At 49.1% G+C, this 24,838-nt stretch overlaps 2 protein-coding genes across 12 annotated transcripts in view; one reads left to right on the plus strand and one right to left on the minus strand.

The window, feature by feature from the left end:
- The window catches only part of PPP1R12B (protein phosphatase 1 regulatory subunit 12B), a 221,015-nt gene that overhangs the window by 33,207 nt on the left and 162,970 nt on the right, over window positions 1-24,838 (minus strand). The gene's annotated exons all lie outside the window — the stretch shown is intronic.
- LOC102984046 (60S ribosomal protein L21-like) lies at window positions 13,722-16,873 on the plus strand. The gene is made up of 2 exons (XM_055083985.1): window positions 13,722-14,885; window positions 15,106-16,873. Exons 1-2 carry the CDS (start codon window positions 14,519-14,521, stop codon window positions 15,240-15,242), a joined length of 504 nt encoding a protein of 167 aa, XP_054939960.1. The 5' UTR covers window positions 13,722-14,518; the 3' UTR covers window positions 15,243-16,873.

Consider the following 24,838-nt stretch of genomic DNA (forward strand, 5'->3'; position numbering starts at 1 on the left):
GGCCCTCACTTCTCAGCGGAGGACCGACCTTACCCCCGTGCCCGCCGACAGTCCAGCCTTCAGCTGCCGGAGCCATTTCTCTAACAAGCAAACAGCTCCGATCACAGCACCTTGACCTCAACCTCTCAGTCCTTCACCCACAGGCCAGCCCTCCAAATCCTCGGAACGACAAGCCAAGCCCAACACGAACCGGCCCCTGTGCGTCTCCAGCTGAACTTCCGATTACACTCCTCGTTCACCCTCCAAATTACACCTTCGGTCCCAGCCACACCGACCTGCAGCTCTCAGAGTAGTACTCTACTTCCTCTCGTCTTTTTTCCACCTCAGTAACGCACTGCTTATTCTTACTGTCCGTTCAACAGCCTAATGGCATCTCCCGCTTGACTGGTCTCCGAAAACAAAGCACCTGGGCCCACATACCTTTATTAGAAGATTCACTTCCCTTTGTTATAATCCTGGAGTTCCCTTCTCATCTCCCCAGTTAGACTGCTGGCTCCCTGAGGGCAGGGACTGTGTCTTTTGTCTCTCAATTCCAGATCTAGTACAGGCCTACTTAGATAGCAGATGCTCATGGATCGTTAATCGTGGGAGGATTCAGAACAGGGTGGGTGGCCTTGGTGTTCGTTTGCCATGGAACCAGCCTCTGGTGAACAAGCCTCTCCTCCGTGGCTGACCCAGCCCGGCGTCTACCTAGGATTCATGGAACTGTTCCCTGTGGGGAACCGCTTTCATTCCTACAGGTTCTACTACATTGCTTAGGAAGACTCCTTGCGAAAGAGTTACTGCTTACTGACTCTTCTTGAGTGGAATTAAAAAAACCCAACCCAACACAACCCAACCCAACGCAACCCAACCCAACCCAACCCAACCCAACCCAACCCAATACACTAGTGGTTTTAATTAGAGAGAAAAAAAAAATGGTTAACAGCTTGCACCCTTAGTTAGTATTATTCACCCAGACAAATGCTTCTCACCCTCTTTCAACGGATTATAAAGGAGTAAAAAATGGATTCCAGATTGGAAATGCGAGAGCAGGATGAGAGGAACAAAGGATAAAGGAACAGCCTAAAAGCTGTTCGGTGCTGGCCACAGGAGAGAGCACAAAGGAGGGAAAGACGCGGACTCCACACCAGCGCCTGGAAGGGAAGAGCACCTCGTGGGTGAGCTCTTGAGAGCAGCGATCCTCTGTCCCCTGACTTTCTACCAAATGTACCCTCATTAGTTTGTAGAGCTGGTTATAAAACAAAACAAGCTGGTAAATTTTCCCCTTTATTTACATTAACAGCGGGGGTGAAAAATATTATGTAAAATCTGTATTTTCTCTTGAGATGTAAGTCCTAAAGGAATAACAAACCAGGTTACATGGGAAAAATGCTACTGATCTTGGTTTATAGATGCAGGCCAAATCCTGTTATCATAAATGCCAAACAATTCAAAGAAAATCTGTCCATTTAAAAGATTCCCAGGGTTCAGCTGATGTCCCACTTACTTCAAAACTATGCAGTACAACAAATATCAACTAAGCACTACAAGTTGGACATTCTCAAGTAGTCTGTTATCTTTCGATATGCCCTGTATTGAAGAATATTTTGTTAAATTAGCAAATAATAATTTGAGAATACTGACCAGTGATTACCTGGCTCTTGCTTTCAAGATGATTTTAAAATGCTAAACCATCTAAACTGACTAGTTTTTAAGTTAACAGAATTTATAAACTTGAGACCCAATAATATTCACAGTGATTAAGGAGCAAGAAAGAGCTAGAGGTGTCTAATATGTTTGTCGTTCAGAATTATTATCTTTTTTATGTTGGAAAATTACATCAAAAGGAAGCTTTTACACAAACGTGTGAGCCTGGCACCTCGTGGAGTGGCTCACAGTGTGAGGAGAGGCTGAGCCTTCAAAGCTTCACCAGTAAATACCGGCATGGCGCCCACCAGTCACGAGGCCGACTCTGCGAGCTGTCCCGCTTTCCCTGAGCGAGAAATCAGAGACGAGCAGGTCTGTCACTCAGGGAGCACCCCCTCCCCCCCACCCCCCAATTTTTAGAGACAAAGAGACGTTGGACTAGTGTGAACCTAGTGTGAAAATCAAAAGAATTGTTTAAAAAAAGTATTTCACTCTCAGGGTCAGCAGAGACCAGAACAGCTTTAGTGGGTTATGAGGGGTGGGTGGTGGACGTCTTCCTTACAGAGGGAGGGGTGGATTTAAAAACGATGTTTAATAGTATAATCTTGCGTTCAGAGAATGACAAATGTTTTTTTATTTTTAAACTAGAAACTAGAGAAAGTAAACAAAATCCTTGGCTGGTGAGGACACATACCGTCTTTCTCATGTAAGTGATTATTTCATTAGGGAGGATATGAGTTGCACAATCTCTAGGCAAACATTAGGTTATCACATTATTTAAAAGGGGTCACGGTTTTACCAAGTACAGAAACACTGGATTACATAATATTAAAAGTACTGGATGCTGCCGGGAGTTTAAAGGCAGATGAGACAGTTTCGGTTTTCCAATTACTGAAAAATCATGCTACCACTTGTTTTCTCAAGTTAGAACTAACCCGGGGAGCTGCAGTTTACCGGCTGCCCTCTCTGCATCCTGACCATCTCCGAGCAAGGTGTCCGACAGCCATTACTGTCAAATGCCCTTTGAGGACGTTTTCCTTACATGGAAGCATTCACTGCTCAGCCCTTTGGACAACACTGTTTCCCCTGGCGTGTGCCTCGACCCTCCGAATTACGGAACGGGCTCCGGCAGCTACAGCTCCTGAGCCGTGCGCGACCTCTGACGGGACCGGCGCCAGCAGGAGCCCCCGGGCTCCGTGAGGACGGACAGAGCCGTTCCCAGCAGACGCGCCCCAGCACCTACCTGTGCTGCGAGAGGCCCAGGCGTTTCCGACCCTAAGGGGGCTCCCTGTCTGCAGACACAGCCCCCCCACTTCAGCTTCCTGCGTCCCCACCGCGTCCAGAGCTGCCCAAGCTCTTAACTGTCCGCGTTGACCTTGCCGTGTCCTCAACCTTCCGATATATCTGATGTGTGCTCCGGTGCCGCTGACGAGGAGGGCCGGACCGGATTCCGCTCTCGCTGGTGAGGATGCTACGGAAGGGACCGCTCCTCTGCGTCCCTCCGCGTCCTCCCCTGCGACGCGGGGACGGCGACACCCGCCTTGTAGGTGCCCGAGGATTACTCGAGGCAGTGAGAGTCTCCGGCCTGGAACGTGTCAGGTGCTTTGGAAAGAATGCTTGTGTTTATATTGGCCCGAGATGCTCAGAAGTCTGCCCCGGCCTGTCCTGCAGCGGCATCTGTATCACACGGCGCAGGAATAACCCCGCATCTGTCCTGAAGCAGCATCAGGAGGCAGGTAAGACACCGCCACCACCCGACGCCCAGACCAGCTCTCAGAGAGCGCGCGAGCCCGCCAGCACGCGAGACGAGACGAGACCGGACTCCTAGGAGGTACATCTCGGTTTTCTAACCCGTTCCAGGGGTCAGCAGCCCCTGAATTAGTCCGTGTGTCTGCCACTCTCTCCAACACTACCGCGGAGTGGCAGCGGTCTCTGCAGCACGGGCCCAGGCTGTCCGGACTCCGGGAGCCACAGACGGAGCTGAGGTGACGGCGGGAACCCGCGGACACGGGCACTGAGCCTGGGAAGCGGCTCGTCACGCAAGCCACCGCATTTCAGCTCCTATCATCCAAATCCTCAAGCTCTCTCCCACTGCGGCCTCTGTCTGAAGAGTCGGGGTGGGGGACGGTGGCGCGAGGACTGGGGCGAGGAAGCAGCGCCCCTCCAGGGAGGACACGGGTTCACCCAGGAAGGGAAAAGGGGGCATCCCGGCTCCAGGAGCCAGGGCTACGGGGCTCAGCGAGGCTGACAAGGGCTCCTCACACCACGGGGCACCCCCGGCGCCGCCGAGAGGGAAGGGGAGCAGGGCACGCTCCGTCCTGGGGACCCAGCCTGGCAGCTGTGCGCGCGGCGGGGGCGCGCACCCCCGGAGAGAGCAGCCCAGGCCACGTGCAAAGCGGCTGCCACGCCCACGACGGCGATACGCCCACGGGAGAGACCCCGGGGTCATTTACACTGGGAGACAGACGCTGAACGTGGTGTCAAGCCACTCACAAGAGCCCAGGACTTCTTCAGGCTTCCTCTCCAAATAAGGAAGCTGTGACCATCCTGCTCCCCAGCACAGAGGCTCTCGCTCCCTGAGGAGGGGCTGCCACCTCACCCCGCGCCCAGCAGGGCCCCCGGCAGCACGGCTGGCTTCTGCCGGCCTCCCACGGGAGACACCTGAATCCACGTGCAATCCACGTCCACAGAAACACTCACCAGAGAGACCGGACCTGCCTGGGGCGTTGCAAACACCCCCAGAGCTGGCTGTCTACAGCCGGGAGGTGCTTCTTTGGCTGTTTAAGCGCAAAGTTTCCTGACGGTCAAGGAGGAGTAGGGTCCCAGTGTCCAGAACGCCTGCCCGTCCTGTTCTCTCTTTATCACTCACAGACACACAGGATCGCAAAGACGCCCCCGCGTGTACACGCCTGCACAAATGCACGGGCAGCACCTGCACACGCAGCACCTACACGTGCCTGAGGTCACTGAGCGTGCTTCCGCAGCCACTGGGAGCTGCTTCTCCCAAAACACCGTACTGACCCATAAAACACAGGAAAGGGACTAAACGCACCGCGTGAATCAGAGAAAGCCCGTAAGACCCGGTAAGGAGGCCCCTACGCTCTCCCTGTCGAGCATTTCACAACTGACGCTGAAAGACAGAAGCTGTGTCAGGCATTCAAGCCCGCTGTCACCTACGATGCCGTCAAGAACCAGGAACAGGAACCTCCTGCAGAACAGCTCCCGGCGGGGCCTCCGTCTCCCTGGCCGGCTGGCTCCACACGTCCTGACCGAGCCCCAGGGCCCGGCCTCGCAGCCCGCCCCCAACAGACCGCGGGCGGAAGGAGGGCCGCTTACTCGGAGCGTCCTGGCCGTCGGGGAGGGCGAGCCCGGGGGCGAGTCCGACTGAGCCGTCCTGCTCCGAGCGAGGTCCTTGCCTCGGCCGTGCAGGGAGGACATGGCCCCTCGGGGGCAGAGCCGGCGGGGCACCCCCAGATCTCGCCTTTGAGCTGAACCGAATCAAGGGCAGAAGCCACCCAGTCAGTGAGTCCACAGTCACACGGGGGCCGAGGCGTGTCTCCGTCCGGCTCCAGCACAGGCGCTGGGCTGGGCCCCGCCGCCGACCCAGCCCCGCAGAACCTGGGTCCGGGTTCCGGGACAGCAGGTCACGCCCCGGAGGAGACGACCTCAGATCCCCCGGAGGACGAGCCTGCGAACAGCTCCTGTCGCTTCATCCGGAGGGAAGACGCGCAAACCCTCTGGACACCATGCTGCCTCCCCGGAGCCGGGCTCCAGGGCTGAACGGGGTCTGGAAGTGCCCCTGTGATCAACCGCCGTGATAAATGCAGCGTAAACAGCTTAAAAACAAAAACCAAAGAACAACACACAAATAAGGTACTAAGAGTTTAGGAGAAGGAAGCAGTCTCAGGAAGCCAGAGGAGGCTGCTTTCACATATAAACACGCAGCCCCACACGCTCCCGCCCTCCGACTCTGACATTCCAAATCCTATTCGCTCAGCGAGGAATGCTGGACACGGGCCAAGGGCAAAGATGCACTTTCCACTCAGAATTCGGGTTGCCACTTGCAGGAGGAGAGGAAAGCCCGCCGGCCTCTGGGAACTCAGGGGGGCCCCCTGGGGGCTCAGGGACAAAGCCAACACCCCGGGCACCCACCCCCTCGGCCGGCTTCTCAGACGCTTCTCCACGTGGGAGAGCGGGGACTTTTCCACGTCTGGGTCCCTAAGTAACAAAGCCCAGACAGACACATCAGTCAAAGCACCTTCAGCCCTTTTATGTCCAAGTTTAACGACACGTCATTCCTGCCTCCCCATGAGGAAGCCGCAAGTTGAAACTCCGGCCACGGCAGAGGAAGCTCTCCGTACACAAGAGACCTGGACGGCAGAGCCTCTGAGTACAGTGCTTAGCAGAGTTTTACAAAATGCCATAATCGGGAGGACTGAGATGGGGCGGGGGGCCAGGCGAGGGGAGAGAGAGGAGGGTCAGAAATAAGGAGAGAACAGAGACAGGGGAACTGACTGCACGACCGCAGAGAACGTCAAGAGTTAAAAAGAAAGGAATTTATTTGCTTGGTGTCGAAGGATTTTGGATTTGGCCTTGAAACATCTCAAGTTTAATCTTTTGCACTCTGTGTCATCACTACCCTATCCAACACTTCTAGGCCAAATGCTTTCTAAGCAGATGGGTTTATCCCCAGAGTAACAACTCACTTCTCTCTGGGATCTTGGAAACGCTATCCTGCCCTCCTTTCCCCACATGAAATTGATACTTTCGCCTTCATGTCTTCCCAGCAAGCCACTCTTTTCCCTCCAACTGTCTTGATATCTTCTTTATTCTTATGACCAATGTGTGAAACCGAATCGAGGGAAATGGGGTTGGTCTGAAGAAAACAGGTTGAAAAGTTTATGAAGGGGTCCTGATTCACTTCTAACCTGAAAAACTCCTTAGGAGGCCTGATGAATTCTACCACAAACCACAACTGTACCGCGTCTAAAAGGCCCGTTATCCTGGGGGTGCAGATCTACGAATCTTATGTTCTAAGTCCTCCTTATGGGGCACTCCCTGGTGGCCCAGTGGACAGGACTTGGTACATTTGCTGCCGAGGGCCTGGGTTCGATCCCTGGTCCGGGAACTAAGACCCTGCTTGCCGCGGGGTGTGGCCCAATTAAAAAACATACAATCGAAACCCTACCTTGTAGCTACTCCCATCTGTAAGGGTGAGTTTTTCTCTATTAGACCCCTGCACTTAGAAAAGAAATACTGATGTAACATCCCCACAGCAAGACTGGCTCCGGGAAGGCTGGGGCGAGAAGGACGAGAACCTTGCTCACGACCAGACGGCAGGAACAATTCTGATGAGCACGGTGTCCGGGCTGTCTCTGTGGGGCATGTGCAGTGATTTCATTCCTCGTGGGCAACGGGGAAAGGGATGTAACGGCCTGTTTAGTGCTGCTCTTTGTTTCTCTTCACCTCTTACGTCTGCTTCTCGGCGGCACTGACAACGGCGAAGCCCTTCAAGTTGTACAGAGTGTTTTAGCGTGCACGGTCTCACCTGGTGCTCTCACCTGTGCTGAAAAGCCCCACCCTCTTACAGGCGAGGGGACCGGCTCTCAGGGGCTGGGAGCCGGGGCAGAAGACACACAGCCGGCACGAGGGCACAGAACACCACAGCCCCCCGGAGGGTCTGAGAAGACCGGCCAGTTCGCATCCTTCACGGAGATGCTGCCTATCTGAGACACTCACAGGAACACGTCAGAAAGTGAGCAACAGAGAAAAATCCTCCAGAAAGTTACACCTAAGCTCTTTCTTTTGTTCACTTGTTCTTTTATATATTTAGCTTTTTTCTCCAGCAGGCACTTGGTGTTTCCTTTCTTACTGAAGAGACATGAACTCCCCTGAGAACATCAAAGTCGCCTTCACATCCCAGTGAAGGTAAACGTGAGCGGAAGTGTCTGTGGTCACAGTCTGGTGCCTTCTGGTTATATCATAATCTAGTTTTCAGGCAGTACCATGTTTCCAGTACCATTCCCACGTCAGGGAGCCAGAGGTGAAAACTATCTGCACTTTCCTGCACACTGGCCTGGCACAGAGTATAACATTCTGACCCGGCACACACATTACAGCCGAGGAGGCTGCTTGATCAGACACGCAGCATGGAGGAATAGCAAAGAATAACAAAGAATTGCCCTCTTCTTTTCTTCCCCAATTGAGGGTCCGGTATATTCTTTCTAAAGTTAAGGTCTAGTAACCAAGGAGCCTGGTAAACAAACTCTCCAGAGTGAGAGCTACGCAAACAGCCATCTGTTTGGAAAAAAAATCTATTTCCGACAGGCAGGAGAGAATGTTGGGTTCATGTTTTATTTCTTCCAGGTAAGGTAGAGAAAAAAGTTCCTAAACTTTAGGAGGTTCTTTGTTATAACTGACTGAAGAGTCCCGGGCAGACAGCTCAACAGAATCTCCAATAAACATAAGAACCAGCAGACACAGGGGTTCTCCCAAAGTCTCCTCCAGTGGGGTCTTCTGAGTATAGAAATTAATGAGCCAGTTGAGTAATTTCTAACTTTTCCTCTCATATTTTAAATCAAGAAAGTTAAATGTTATGGTTTAAGAGTGATGATGTTTGGTAAAATGTCCCCCAGTGAGGACCCCCAAAGCATCAGTACACCAGCACACTGCCCTGCGGTTCGGGAAGGGTGTGGGCTTTGAGGTCAGGTAGCCTGCGCTGAAATCCAACCCCTACTTAACTGTCTGACGTGATCAAAACGCTCTACCCTCACTGAATCTTATTTGGCTCACGTCCAAAATGGTAAAATAATGCCTGTCTTGCAGTTATTCTATAATTTAGGCCTGATGTCTATGCAGTGCCGAGCGTATGGATGTGCGCAATACAGGGAATTTATCACCAAAGTGCTGATCAACACGCACACGCACACGCAGCTAGAAAACACACGCAAGGATCTCAATGAAAATCTGAAGCAAAGAGCTCAGATTACGGTTAGTAAACAGCTACTGAATGAAGACAGAATCTCCTTTCCAAATGCTTTAGGGAAGAACCTACCTTGTTCCCTCCTTCCCAATCCCCTTTCTTGGAAGGCAATGCCCTAGTGTAAGGGAAGGTGCGGCCATGAGGCAGGAGCCCGGTCTAGTCAGGGGCCTGCAGACAGTGGGGGTTAGGGCTGGGGTTAGGGGTTAGGGCTGGGGTTAGGGGTCAGGGGTTAGGGCTGGGGTCAGGGGTTAGGGCTGGGGTCAGGGGTTAGGAAGCAATAGGCTCTGCACTGGTGGAGAAGCCTTTGCACAGCCAGTGCCCAGACCACTGTTTCTAAATGTCACTCTCTGCTAATGGCAATGGGGTTCCCTGGAGAAATGGCTGTTGATTCGAGTTGGGGAGCAAAGCAAATGAGCCTGGGTCTCTTGTGTCAGGAAGAAGAAAAGCACTCAGACGAGGATGGGGGTGTGACAGAAGGACACACAGACCTGCTTAAAAAGCCAAACCTGGGACAGTCGGATCATCAAAATAAATAAGAGTAACAAGTAAAAACCCACTGAAGGAAGGCTTCCCTGGTGGCGCAGTGGTTGAGAATCCACCTGCCAATGCAGGGGACACGGGTTCGAGCCCTGGTCCGGGAGGGTCCCACATGCCGCGGGGCAACTGGGCCCGTGCGCCACAACTGCTGGGCCTGCGCGTCTGGAGCCCGTGCTCCGCAACAAGAGAGGCCGCGACAGTGAGAGGCCCGCGCACCGCGATGAAGAGTGGCCCCCGCTCGCCGCAACTGGAGAAAGCCCTCGCACAGAAACGAAGACCCAACGCAGCCAACAATAAATAAATAAAAACAAAAACAAAAACAAAAACCCACTGAGGGAAACAGGGATTCCTAAGCACACTCTAATACAAATAAGGGAATGACAAAACAGAGGAGGAGAGAAAGCTCTTCCTTACACTAGAATGCCTACCAATGAATGTAAAAGGAGTAATCAAATTAGATAAAAATCCCCATTTGGGAAATGTCACTGGAAAATCAGTTCAAGAGAGAAACATTAACGGATGCCAAAACTAGCGGGTAAAAGCAGGATGAGAAGCTGGATTTTGCGTAATCCCAAAGTTATCACCTCATAAAATGCTAATCACTAAGGAAGAAAATGGGGCTTTCCTGTGGTGACACCGTCCTAACCAAGGGACTCAGGGTCAGTGCCCCCAGGAGTGGACAGGCCGTCAGGGCAGAAAGAGAAGAGCCAAGTGTCACTTCTGAGACGTTGTGTAAAACACGCAGAAACAGGCCTGCTTCTGAGGCAAAGCGGCCCACACCCAGGAGTACATGCAGGCCTCTCGCCTTATAAATGCCAAGGTCGGGAGAACCAAGGCGAGAGGAAGGTCAGACTGGATCCTTCCGCCACGGAGGGCGTTACTGGGACAACTGGTGATGTTTAAATGTGGTCTCTGGGTGAAGGGTTTACAGTTCTTTGTACTATTCTTGAAATACTGCTACAGATTTGAAATTGTTTCAAAGTAAAAAGTGAAAACAACCCACTTCTCTCATCATACTAGGGTACGCGCGGTGCGAATGAGGTAACTTCTTGGAACCCCAGAGGACTTTGGAGAGACGGGTCTCGTCGCAGAGGGATTCGGCCACAGGCTCAGCAGAGACCCGGGCTTGTGAGCGGACGCAGGTGTCTCGCAGGCAGAGGAGCTCCGCGTGCGCTCCGGGGCGGAGGGGCGCTCCCGGCACACGACTCCTTCCGTGCGTCCCGGGTCGCAGTCAAACAGCTCGAAAGACAAGACGGCAGCCAGTGCAAGTCCTTTCCCAGTGAGAAGGGCACAGCGGTTCCTAGTCCCCGAGTTACCAAACTGGCAAAGGACGCGTGCTCTGAACCAGATTGCTCCCAGTGCCACAGTGCTGGGTCAGGAGAACCTGAAAGCACTACGGAAGTCACTACTCTTTAAACAAAATTGGAGGTTTGGCAGACAAATACCGTCACAAGTCAGGAGGGGAAGCTTTTTTATTATGGTGGCTACAATTCCCAGAATCGCCACTGTGTCGGACGGTCAGCACTTCACCACACAGACACTCGGGCCATCCACGCGGACCCCGCACGTGCCCTGTGGCCGAGGGCACGAATGGAGACTCCTTGCGTGTCCCGGAAGAGCTTCAGCAGAGGAACCAGCACAGCCCTTCCAGCGTCTCGAGAAAGGAACATCTGGGATTCCAACTCACTTTTTCCTAAATGAAGGACGTGATTCCCCGCCTTCCCCAGTGAGCTGACAATTCCAGATCGACTGTGTACATCACCAGAGGAAGAGCAGACGGCAGCTGCCTCTGTCTTCAGAATCTGTGAGCAGGTTACATTTGGGGCATCAAACGTGACGGGATTATTACACCCACAGAAGAACATTTTAGTTATGCTGCTTGCTGTATTTGCCACTCAACAGAGACCAGTAGCCTGCAGAAGGGGTCCTGATATTTACCCAGACTAGATCAAAGTGCTTAAATATACATATATTTAAAAACCTTCATCTAGTAAAGATTTTGAGTAAGACAAAGACAGAAGAGTATTTAAGGGAGGAGAGAAGCCGAAGGCACAGGTGAAACAACAGACAGGTTAGAAAGAATGTTTACTCTCTGGTTCATGGCCAAACTAATTTTTTAATTCCTGAGGGTAGAATATACAAATACAAATGTGTATGCATAGGAAGAGGGTGGGTATACCGGCAAAACTGTATATCAAATACAAACAACTGCTAAAAATAATCCTCATAATTAGATTGTAAAACCCAAAGAGACTTCATTTTATCGCGCTACATATAACCTCTCGGAATTGGTGACTTTCAAAATTAAAGTTATCTGAAACTAGCTTCACCATCTCACATGGTCCCCATCTACATCTTTCAAGTTCTTTTGTTACAAAAAAGAACACAGGACTGCAGAATAAAGTTCTGGAGCGCTCTGGTCAAGGGGGTCAGAAAAGAGCCTCTCTGTTAGCACTTGTGAGCGTGGCAGCTGAGCCTAAGCATGAGACATTTAAGTCAATAAACAAATGTTGTAAGACTTCAGCCAGAAGAGTAAGGCCGAGATTTTTCTGAAGGTCCCTAACCTGAAACCGAATCATCTAGAACTGCAATCTTTCAGGTTTTTTTGGGGGGGGGGGGGCGGGCACAAAGCCAACAGAATGCGTTATCATTGCCCATTTCTTCAGATACAGAGGGGAGGAAAGTTCCTTGTGGAAGGTGAGCATGGCTTCCAACAAGGTCTTCAAGGCCCCAACGGAGTCTGTCAAAAGTTTGGCAGACATTACCTAGTATTTCAAAAATGTTGCTCTTGCTTCCTGCAAATCAGTTGTTTGGGGTAACTAGGTTATAAACTTCTGAGAAGACACAATATACAATATTTCAGTTCAGATTTAGGGAAGAAGGTAATGAGTCAAGTATTAACAATTAAGAACTATAAATAGTTCAAGATCCCTGTTCCTCCTTTTGGAACTAAGAGTTTGCAATAGAACAATCATTTTCAGGCCTATTTAGGAATACAAGGGCCAAATAAAATACTTTTATTTTTAACCGTCAACTGACCCTTTCCTTCCTTCGGCGCATCAAACACTACTGAGCGCTAACGCAACAAACTTACTGAACAGACAAGCTCTGTCCACCTAAAGGAGACCGTCGGCGGCAGCGCACGGCCCAGTCCGGAGAGGCGTTTTCATCCCTGGGCGCCTCGAGGGGCACGAGCCCCGGGGGCGGGGGGACGAGGGAGGAGCTCTGAAGGGAGCAGCAGGTTCTCTGCCACTCGTGCCCTCTCCCCCGTCTTCACCCTCAGCCTTTTCTGCGGGAGGTGAAGCTCTCCCCTCCGCCGGGGGTCGGGGGACAGCGGTGACGACCCACCTCCAGCGAGTCCTGCACAGACGCTCCTGAGGAGGACGTGTCGGGGTCCCACCACAAAGCTACCCTCCTACCCTCAACTGCTCCTCTGAAACGAATCCTTCCCGAGAGAAGAGTCAGTCTTCATGCCACACATAAGGACACGCAGAGCAAAGAAGCCATGCAGTTCTTTCCACTAAATGAAGGGCCGTGGACGTGTGCCCTTTATGGAAAAGCAACAAAAGCCACAAATCAGAGCGACAGAGCGCACCCGCTACAAGGACGCCAGAGCCCTGAGGCCAGGCGGGCGCCGCCGCCGGGCCACCAGGGGCTCCCACGCTCGCACACACGAACAGCCACGCCCCAGTGTCATCAACGCTTAAATCCCAGAAACCCACTGCAGGGTAAGGGGCTATACAGGCCTCTCAAGAAAATCTTTCTGCAAGCCTGTCCTAGAACTGGTTTATGGGTTTAGTTTTGCAAGTAAATTTAAATTTAGCAACAGCTAAAAGAGGCAAAACGGAAGCGGAAAGCTACCCCCTTTTCATGTGAGTAACTCACAGCAGCTTTTCCCCGCTGCCTCTTGTCTTTGGCCACACAGGACAGAACAGCAGCAGGGCCAGAAGGGGCGGCGCAGAACCTCAGCAGAGGCTCTCATGGGTGGAGGTGGGAGTGGAGGCAAGACCTCCGCAGGGTCCCCTGGAAGTATGTGGGGACACGGTGCCCGGGACGACTGGCGCGAGTGGTCAGCACCCAGGGGGGCAGGGTCGGGAATGCCGACACCAGACTATGTTCCAGACAGGCCGGCACGATAAATAAGTACTCTGCCAGAACGCTCACGGGGCCTCGACGACAGGTACTCTGCCAGAACGCTCACGGGGCCTCGACGACAGGTACTCTGCCAGAACGCTCACGGGGCCTCGACGACAGGTACTCTGCCAGAACGCTCGCGGGGCCTCCACGAGAAACAAACGCTTGAATTGATCAGAAACCCTAAATTAAGATCTTTAGCTTACAAAGTAGCCAAGAGAGCTCTCTATAGGTTACATGGCTGCTTAAACACTGGATGAGTAGAGAAAGAGCATGACTTATCTGAAACTTCTGTTAAAGCTATAACTCTTCAGTGAAGTTCAGAGTTATTCCATAAAGTTGTTTCTCTCACTAAGTTGTTTTAAAAAGTCACGGAGAAAGATGCTAATACCACATTTTTATAGTACCATATAATACTTAATTACATTGTAGAGTAACGTTTAAAAGAAACCCGCTTGACGCGTGCAGATATCTGTGATATTTAGACCGTGCTTACAATCAGTACGTCAGGCGAAACATACTACCATCGAGGGGCAGTGTACCTAAACTTTAGGCTCAAGTGTTTGGATGAAGACGAAACCTACAACTTAAAAGTTATAAAGTCAGAGAACCACATGAGTTATGAGGGGCAGCAGCCTGCGCAAACAAACTTGAAAAACAAACGCCCAGAAATTCCACTTTAAGTTCAAGTTTCCTGTCATCAACTGGATTTATTTTTCAAATTCTTTGGTCATTTTCTTTAAAGCCTGTAATTCCGGCTGAATGCTCCATCAGGGGGTAAGGAAAAACAATTATTTCTCATCATTAGTAATGGCAGAGTTTTAAGGGAAAAGGTCCTTCCTAAGAAAAACGATTTACGCATCCGGTTCGTGGAGAAACGTGAATGTTTCAACCGGTCCTCACAGCTGTGGGCTTATTGTTGGTCCAGAACTAAGCCTGCTCCATTCATCGGGGTTTACTGAGAAGACTCCCTCCTTAGCATTAAAAATGTATAGAAACTCAACACCCGTTTTTCCTGTAACAGCGCAGATCCTGGAGAAGCAGAAGGACCTTCCCGGCCCCAGAGAACCGCGTGCAGGCTTCCTGCCTCAGATGCCGCTGATGCCTGTGGTGTGAATGCCTGTGCAAATGCTTTGTGAGTCGTCGGGGGCGTCTATATGTGCTTTACGTCCATGCTCTCAGTTAAAAGTGCTTTACTTTTTGGCCGGAACCGCCATCTTCCAGTAATTCGCCAAGATGACCAACACAAAGGGAAAGAGGAGGGGCACCCGCTACATGTTCTCTAGGCCTTTTAGAAAACATGGAGTTGTTCCTCTGGCCACATACACGCGAATCCACGAGAAAGGTGATATTGTAGATATCAAGGGAATGGGCGCTGTTCAACAAAGAATGCCCCACAAACGTTACCATGGCAAAACTGGGAGAGTCTACAGTGTTACCCAGCATGCTGTTGGCATCATTGTAAACAAACAAGTTAAGGGCAAGATTCTCGCCAAGAGAATTAATGTGCGTATCGAGCATATTAAGCACTCTAAGAGCCGGGACAGCTTCCTGAAACGGGTGAAGGAAAATGATCAGAAAAAGAAGGAAGGGGGCTTCCCTGGTGGCGCAGTGGTTGCGCGTCCGCCTGCGGATGCAGGGGAACCGGGTTCGCGCCCCGGTCTGGGAGGATCCCACATGCCGCGGAGCGGCTGGGCCCGTGAGCCATGGCCGCTGAGCCTGCGCGTCCGGAGCCTGCGCCCTGCAACGGGAGAGGCCACAACAGAGGGAGGCCCGCATACCACAAAAAAAAAAAAAAAGAAAAAAAAAAAAGAAAAAGGAAGCCAAAGAGAAAGGTACTTGGGTTCAACTGAAGCGCCAGCCTGCTCCGCCCAGAGAAGCACACTCCGTGAGAACCAGTGGAAAGGAGCCTGAACTGTTGGAGCCCACTCCCTATGAATTCGTGGCACGATGGGTGTAAAGAAAATAAAAGACCTGGACTGTAAAAAAATATATAAAATAAAATAAAATAAAGTGCTTTAAAACAGCTGACGATGAAAGATGCCATTGCACCATCAGGCTTAGTTTCTAATCCTATCATCTCTCTTATGCTCGAATTATTTTCTTCTGTGCCAAATGAATCCTCCAAATACCCCATTTTTCCTTTTTCTCTTTCTCATTGCCACCGGACAACAGTTTGCTCCTTCACTAGGGTTCTGCAGGGGAGGTTTAAGCTTTGGTTCTGGCTAAGAAACACAGCCGTGACTCAGAAGATGACATAAAAGTTTCTCCCTGTGCCTAAGACACCGGAGATACCCGCCAAAAGTGAATCATTAGAGAGAAAAACTTGAAAGAAAAAGCCTCTCACAGAGCACTATTTTAATCCAGACTACGTCTGCCGATGGCAGGTAAGGAACAGTCTGTGTTCTATGTAGTAGGGAGTGCACTTCCCTCCCTGCCGTGATGTCACCTGGTAGCACAGCTGGTGCTCTGCCGTGGGGGAGAGTGGGGGGCGGGAACAACTCACAGGGCACCTAATCCGACGGCCCTGCCGGCTCTGTCCCCCCACGGCAAGGCCCACGCCTGCCACCCAGACACGCCCCTCAGAGGCAGACAGCGCTGCAGGTGTGGCGCTGCACGTGCGTCCCCCCAGGAAACACAGCCGTGTGTGTGGCGAACGGGACCAGTGTGCGGGCCAAACTGACACGGCTGCGGGTGCCTGCTGTTGAGCGCAGGACACAGGAGAGAGCCACGCTCCGTGCTGACGGAGCACACGCCGCATCCAGGGGCACAGAGGGCCCAGCCGAGCGCGCGTCTGGGGGTCCTGGGCACTGTCCTCGGCCCTCGGCGTGGCGCGGGCAATGTGACACGGGGGCTGCTCAAGCGGGATAACTGCGGTCCTGGCGTCAATCTCTGTACGTGCTGTTGGCACATGTTTACACAAACTAAAACGCCCCACCCTCTCCACGCCCCAGACCACTGGTGACCCTGCTGTCTCACAGACGCGCGCGTGGTCCTAACACAGGGTGACGGTATCCACAACCCATCACTAAACCTGGGATCCCAGTTCCGAGGGCAAAGCGAGCCTGCTCGACTCCTCAGGGGGTCGCGAGGCCAACGTCCACAGGGGGGCCCTTGGGCCGCCAGGCGTGACGGGCCAGGCGCCTTCGTCGTCCGGTGCTGCCTGGCCTCGGGACGCACGGACTCTGGCTTGTGGTCCCGCCCCAGGCCTCAGCAGCCCTCATTGTCCGTGAACAACTTGGAGGCAAGATGATTTCGTGTGGATTCTGGTTTCCTTTTTATTCTCTGAAACGGTCGGTAAAGGACAAATCTCCTTTATGCGTGTTCCTTGAAGGTTTGGTAAAATCTCCCCTCAAATTAGTTCGGGCCTGGAGCCTTTGGCCCAGGGTTGGAGGGTGGTGGTTAAAGTATTATCCAATTTCCTTTAATGGTTATCGGGCTTTTCTGTTTTCCTTTTTCTTCGTGAGTAATTTTGATATTTTATATTTTCCCAGAGAAGTATCTGCTTAAACTTAAGTTTTCATGCCTACTGTCATAATGCTGTTCAGAAGCAGGTCTTACGATTAAACTGTTTCTCTCTAATCCTGTCCCCCTTCCTTTCCCGGTACTGTTCATACCTACTGCCCACCCCACCCCCTGCCCCCATCAGCTTGTCAAAGGTTTATTTTATCTTATAAGTTTTTTCAAAGAATCAGCTTCTGGTTTTACCAATCATCTCTGCTGCTATTTTGTTTTTGGTTCATTCATTTCTGCTCTTTATCTCATCCTTTCTACTTTATTTGGGCGTACTCTGTTCTCTTCCCAGCATCTCGAGTTTGCAAGCTTGGCTCATTTGTTTTCATTCTTTCTTATTTTCAAATATTTTCAACCATATCTCTGCATTTAAGGGTATAGCTTTCTCTCTTTTAACTACTCCTACAAGATCTAATGTGAAGTAATCTCATTCTAAATATTTTCTAATTCTCATTATAATTATCTCCTTAAGCCGTGTAGTATTTAGAACGGAGTTTTTGTTTCCAAAATACTCTTTTCTTGTCCCACCATCTCTTCATTGTTGTACAAAACCCTGTAACCCCGCTATGATCTCGACTTTGCCCCCCACGCCTGTCTCTCCTGCTCTCTCGGGAGTGACCCTGAGCTGTCCCTCACTGTGAGGGACTGTCCACTGTCTCAGGCCCTCCATGTCCTCCACTCCCTCCTCACCTAGTGTGAGTGCAGAGGTCCACTGTTATGCTACTGTTCCCCCGCTCTCCCTGCACTGCACGCAGCAAAACCACGACCTCATTTAAATTAGACTTGCTGCCTACTCTGCCACTATAACCACGTCACTGCAAGTGGCTGGGAGAAAAATACACAAGCACGCTCATCGGTCTCATTTTAAATTCACTCCCTTGAACCTGGGTGGACTGCACGCTGCCAGGTGCACAGACACCCCCGGGCCACGCACCTTCCTGGGCAGCGATCTCACCCACTTTGGCGTATTCTTCTCTGGCTGCTGGTCCACTTTCGATTTCACCCAGACAAGAACCCCCCGGGCCACGTTTACCCGCAGCCGCCGGGCCCTCCCCTGCTGCGCCTGCGCACAGGCTCCGCGTGCTGGTCTGGAGTCGAGCTCGCAGCTCGGACCCCGCCCCTCGCGGACAGCACTCCACCAGGGCTCTGTGCTTCCCTCCGCCCAGGTCACCATTCTCTTCTGTCCTGGTTTGCTCTCCCCCCGCTCATTCCCACCAGCCAGCACGCAGCTACTTCCCCCGTCGCCAAAGCACCCTTCTCTGGACCCCGTCTCCCCTGGAGCTGTCACTCCATGTCTCTGCCCCCTCTGCTGAAAAACTTGTTTTTTAAAAATGACTCTTCTCAGTGTTTCTAACTCCTCTCCCCCCACTGCGTCTGAAAACCACTGCGATCCGCCTTTCTGTCCCACAACGCCACCAGAACTAGTCTTACCAAGGTCCCCGCTGACCTCCACGTTGACACTCACTGGTCAGTCCTTCGTCTTCATCAGCTCGACCCATCAGGAACACTTAATACCATGGTAACCGCTTCCTTCTCCGTACGTTCTTTTCATTGACACTGGAAAGGACACCGCCGCTTCCTGGGTCTCCTCCTGCCCACTGGCTGGTACCCCCGGTTCCCCCGAGGTGGGGAGTGGGCCAGGCTCAGTCCTTGGCCCTCTCCTGTCTAAACTGCTTTTCCATCACCTCACAGTCTCATGGCTTTAAATATCATCCAAACGCTCCACAGATGCCACGTATCTGACTGCCCAATCTTCCAGATGGATGTCTATAGAGACCTCAAACTCAACAGGTCCCACCCTGAATTCCTGCTTTCCTCCCCAACCCGCTTCAGCTGCAGACTTCCCATGTCAGCTGATGGCAACTCTATCCTTCCAGTTGCTCAGGCCAAAGACCTTGGGGTCAGCCAAGACTGCTCTTTCCCTGACATACTGTACATCCAGAATATTTTTTTTCCCACTGAGGTATAGTTCATGTACAATATAAGTTTCCAGTGTACAACATAGTGATTTACAATTTTCAAAGGTTACATTCCAGTTATAGTTATAATAAAATATTGGCTATATTCCCTGTGCTGTACAATATATCCTTGTACCTTATTTATTTTATACATAGTAGTTTGTATCTCTTAATCCCCTACCCCAATATTCCCCTCCCCCTTCCCTCGCCCCACTGGTAACCACTAGTTTGTTCTCTGTATCTATGAGACTGTTTCTTTTTTGTTATATTCACTAGTTTTATTTTTTAGATTATACACATAAGTGATAAAAGCTGAAAAATTGTTAAGTCAAATCATCATAAGTGGAAATCATTTGTATTCTCAATGGTACAAATAAGATTTTAAGAATTTTTTAAATTGAGGTATAGTTGATGTACAATATTATATAAATTTCAAGTGATTTGTAATTTTACAACACAGTGATTTGCAATTTTAAGGTTATACTCCACTTATAGTTATTCTAAATATTGGCTTCATTCCCTGTGTTGTACTATATTTCCTTGTAGTTTATTTATGTATACATGGTAGTTTGTACCTCTTAATCCCCTACCCCTATACTGTCTCTCCCCGCTTCTCTCTCCCCACTGGTAGCCATTAGTTTGCTCTCTGTATCTATGAGACTGTTTCTTTTTTGTTATATTCACTAGTTTTATTTTTTAGATCATACACATAAGTGATATCATATGGTACTTTTCTTTGTCTGACTTATTTCACTTAGCATAAGGCCTTCCAGTCCATCTATGTTGCTGTAAATAGCAAAATTTCATTCTTTTCTGTGGCTGAGTAATATTCCATTGCATATATGCACCACATCTTCTTTATCCACTCATCTGTTGACAGACACTGATGTGGCTTCCATATGCTGGCAATTGTAAATAATGCTGTTATGATAACTGGGGTGCATTATCCTTTCAAATTAGTGTTTTTTTCTTTGGATGTATGCCCAGGAGCAAAGTTGCTGGGTCATATGGCAGTTCTATTTCTAGTATTTTGAGGAACCTCCATACTGTTTTCCATGTGGGCTGTACCAATTTACATGCCCATGAACAGTGTAGGGGGGGTTCCCTTTTCTCCAGATCCTCACCAACATTTGTTATTTGTGTTCTTTTCGATGACAGCCATTCTGACAGGTGTGAGGTGATATCTCATTGTGGTTTTAGTTTGCCTTTTCCTTCTGATTAATGATGTTGAGCATCTTTTCACGTACCTGTTGGCCACTTGTATGTCTTGTTTGGAAAAATGTCTATTCAGGTCTTCTGCACGTTTTTTAATTGGGTTGTTTGTTTTTATGATGTTGAGTTGTATGAGCTGTTTATGTATGTTGGATATTAACCCCTTATCAGTCATATCACTTGCCAAGTATTTTCTCCCATTCAGTAGGTTGTCTTTTGTCAAGAGTTTCGTTTGCTGTGCAAAAGCTTTTAAGTTTAATTAGGTCCCATTTGTTTATTTTGGCTTTTGTTTCCTTTGCCTTAGGAGATAGATCGAAAGAAATATTGCTATGGTTTATGTCAAACAGTGTTCCACCTATGTGCTCTCCTGAGAATTTTATGGTTTCCAGTCTTACATTTAGGTCTTTGATCCATTTTGAGTTTATTTTTGCATATGGTGTGAGAAAATGTTTTAACTTCATTGTTTTACATGTAGCCATGAAGTTTTCCCAGCACCACTTATTGAAGAGACTGTCTTTTCTCTGTTGTATATTCTTGCCTCCTTTGTCATAGATTAACTGTCCATAAGTGTGTGGGTTTATTTCTGGGCTTTCTATTCTGTTCCATTGATCTCCATGTCTGTTTTTGTGCCAGTAGCAGACTGTTTTGATTATTGTAGCTTTGTAGTAAACTCTGAAGTGAGGGAGCATGATTCCTCCAGCTCTGTTCTTCTTTCTCAAGATTATTTTGGCTACTTGGGGTCTTTTGTGTTTCCATACAACTTTAAAAATTACTTGCTCTAGTTCTGTGAAAAATGTCATTGGTATTTTGATAGGGATTATATTAAATCTCTAGATTGCCTTGGGTAGTATGGTCATTTTAACAATATTCTTCCAATTCATAAACACGGTATATCTTTCCATCTGTTTGTGTCATCTTCGGTTTCTTTCACAAGCGTCTTATAATTTTCAGAGTGCAGGTTTTTGCCTCCTTAGATAGGTTTGTTCTTTTTGATGTGATGGTAAATGGGACTGTTTCCTTAATTTCTCTTTCTGGTATTTTGTTGTTAGTGTAGAGTAATGCAATGGATTTCTGTGCATTAATTTTGTATCCTGCAACCTTACCAAATCCATCGATTAGTTCTGGTAGTTTTCTGGTTGTGTCTTTAGGATTTTCTATGTAGAGTAACACGTCATCTGCAAAGAGTGACAGTTTTACTTCCTTTCCAATTTGGATTCCTTTTATTTCTCGTTCTTCTCTGATTGCTATAGCTAGGACTTTCAATACTATGTTGAATAAAAGTGGCAAGAGTGGACATCCTTGTCTTGTTCCTGATCTTAGAGGAAATGCTTTCAGCTTTTCACCACTGAGTATGATGTCAGCAGTGGGCTTGTCATATATGGCCTTTATTATGTTGAGGTATGTTTCCTTTATCCCTACTTTCTGGAGAGTTGTTTTTTTTTTTTATCATAAATCGATGTTGAATTTTGTCAAAAGCTTTTTGGGCATCTACTGAGATGATCATATGGTTTTTATTCTTCAGTTTGTTACTGTGGTGTATCACACTGATTGATTTGCAGATACTGAACCATCCTTGCATGCCTGGAATGAGTCCCACTTGATCATGGTGTATGATCCTTTTAGTGTATTGTTGGATTCAGTTTGCTAATATTTAATTGAGAGTTTTTGCAACTACGTTCATCAGTGATATTGGCCTGTAAATTTTTTTTTTTCTGGTGATATCTTTGTCTGGTTTTGGTATCAGGGTGATGCTGGCCTCACAGACTGAGTTTGGAAGTGCTCCTTCCTCTGCAACTTTTGGGGATAATTTCAGAAGGAGAGTAAATGTGTGGTAGAACTCACCCATGAAGCCATCTGGTTCTGGACTTTTGTTTGGTAGGAGTTTTTAAATTGATTCAGAGGGGCAGAGTCAAGATGGCAGACTAGGAAGATGGGGAGTTCATGTCTCCACACAACTAGGGCACCAACCAGGCACTGGAGGGGACCAGAGACATGTAAGTGGATGGGAGGAACCTCTGAGCAACCAGGTAGGATGTGGGGGAGAGTGAGGGGGGAGGAGAAGTGGAGGTGGGACGGGACCAGCGCCCCCTGAAGGGCAGCTGGGGGAAGGCAGGGGCTCCCATGCCCAGAGGGGTAACAGGGGAGACAGTCCAGAGGGCGGAGGATCAGAAGGGAACATAGCCAGCATTTCCCCTGCCCACTTGGGCCCTGGGGAGCCTGCTGAGGTCCTGGGCCTGATGCTCTGCCCACCGAGGCTCCCTCCAGCCACATGGGTCCTGAGGGAGTGGGAGGGAGGAGGAAGGAGAAGTAAAGGCCAGATGGACAGGACCGGTACCCCTGAGGGGTGGCTCAGAGAGGGGAAGGGTTCCCACACCTGGTGGGGCCCACCCACAGTTAGGGGATCAATGGGGACAGGGGGAGACCCTTGGGAGAGTGGAGGAATGTAAGGGAGCATGGCCAGCAGTTCCCCTGCCCACTTGGGCCCCAGGGAGCCTGCTGAAATCCCAGGCCAATCCTCCGCCCTCGGGGCTCCCTCTGGCCATGCTGAGCCTAAGCCCTGCCCCACACCCTTGCCCAGGGCCCTACCTCTACACACCACACTCCCTCCAACCATGCTGGGCCTAAACTTCGCCCACACACCCCCAACCCAGGGCCTACCTCTGAACTCCCGAACTCCACACACACTCCAAGGCAATCAGAGGGCCCCGCTCAGGCTGTGCTGCCTTTCCCCACCATGCAGGTCCTAAGCCTAGGCCCCGCCCCACGCTTAAATGTTGCTCCTGCCTAAGGCCCGCCCCCACCCTAAACCCCGCCTCTGCCTAAGCTCTGCCCCCCCAAAGCCAAGGCCTTTTCCAGCCTTTTTTTTTTTTTAATAGATTGTGGCTCTGTTTCACCTTGTTGTTGTTGATTCTTTTATATTTTTCCTTTTTCTAATAAACAGTTTATCTTTCTAATTTTATTTTATTCTTTATACTTTGTTATTGTTCTGCTTTTTTTCTTTTCTTTTTTCTGTTGTGGTTCTGTTTTACCTTGTTGTTAATTGTTTCACTTATTATTTTTCCTAATATATTTTTCATTTATCTAATTTTATTTCATTTCTTATTCTTTGTTATTGTACAGCATGCTCCTTTTTTTTTTTCTCTTTTCTTTTGCCACGCTGCCCGGCTTGTGGGATCTTGGTTTCCAGGCCGCCTCTTGGCCTGAGCTCCTGTGGTGGGAGCACTGAGTCCAAACCACTGGACTAACAGAGAAGCTCAGACCCCAGGGAATATTAATTGGAGTGAGGTCTCCTGGAGGTCCTCATCTCAGCACCAAGGCCCAGCTCTGCCCAACTGCCTGCAAACTCCAGTGTGGGTGGGACGTCTCAGGCCAAATAACCAGTAAGACAGGAATACAGCCCCACGCATCAAAAAAAAAATGAGACGACAAAAAAATATGTTACTGATGAAGGACCAAGGTAAAAACCTACAAGACCAAATAAATGAATAGGAAATATGCAACCTACCTGAATAAGAATTTAGAGTAATCATAGTAAAGATGATCCAAAATCTCAGAAACAGAATGGAGGCACAGATCAAGAAAATACAAGAAATGTTTAACAAGGACCCAGAAGGACTAAAGAACAAACAGTGATGAACAACACAATAACTGAAATGAAAAATACACTAGAAGGAATCAACAGCACAATACCTGAGGCAGAAGAACGAATAATTGAGCTGGAAAATGGAATGGTAGAAGTAACTGCCGAGGAGCAGAATAAAGAAAAAAGAATGAAAAAGAACTGAAGACAATCTCAGAGACCTCTGGGAAAACACTAAATGCACCAACATTCGAATTATAGGGGTTCCAGAAGAAGAAGAGAGAAAGAAAGGGTCTGAGAAAATATTTGAAGAGATTATATATTCAAAAAGTTCCCTAACATGGGAAAGGAAATAGCCACCCAAGTCCAGGAAACACAGAAGAGTCCCATACAGGATAAACCCTAGGAGAAACACACCAAGACACACACTGATCGAACTAACAAATATTAAATTCAAAGAAAAAATATTAAAAGCAGCAAGGGAAAAGCAACAAATAACATACAAGGGAATCCCCATAAGGTTATCAGCTGATTTTTCAGCAGAAACTCTGCAGGCCAGGAGGGAGTGGCATGATACACTTAAAGTGATGAAAGGGAGAAACCTACAACAACCAAGATTACTCTACCCAGCAAGGATCTCATTCAGATTCGATGGAGAAATTAAAACTTTTACAGACAAGCAAAAGTTAAGAGAATTCAGCACCACCAAACCAGCTTTACAACAAATGCTAAAGGAACCTTTCTCGGCAAGAAACACAAGAGAAGAAAACGACCCACAAAAACAAACCCAAATCAATTGAGAAAATGGTAATAGGAACATACATATTGATAATCACCTTGAAGGTAAATGGACTAAATGCTCCAACCAAAAGACACAGACTGGCTGAATGGATACAAAAACAAGAATGGGCCTGTGCGTCCAGAGCCTGTGCTCCGCAACGGGAGAGGCCACAAGAGTGAGAGGCCCGCGTACCGCAAAAAAAAAAAAAACAAAAAAACAAGAACCCTATATATGCTGTCTACAAGAGACCCACTTCAGACCTAGGGACACATAGACTGAAAGTGAGGGGATGGAAAAAAGATATTCTATCAAAAGAAAATCACAAGAAAGCTGGAGTAGCAATACCCATATCAGATAAAATAGACTTTAAAATAAAGACTGGAAGGACACTACATAATGATCAAGGGATCAATCCAAGAAAACATAACAATTGTAAGTATTTATGCACCCAACATAGGAGTACCTCAATACATAAGGCAAATGCTAACAGCCATAAAAGGGGAAATTGACAG

Source organism: Physeter macrocephalus, chromosome 4 (assembly GCF_002837175.3).
Source record: "Physeter macrocephalus isolate SW-GA chromosome 4, ASM283717v5, whole genome shotgun sequence".
NCBI lineage: Eukaryota > Metazoa > Chordata > Mammalia > Artiodactyla > Physeteridae > Physeter > Physeter macrocephalus.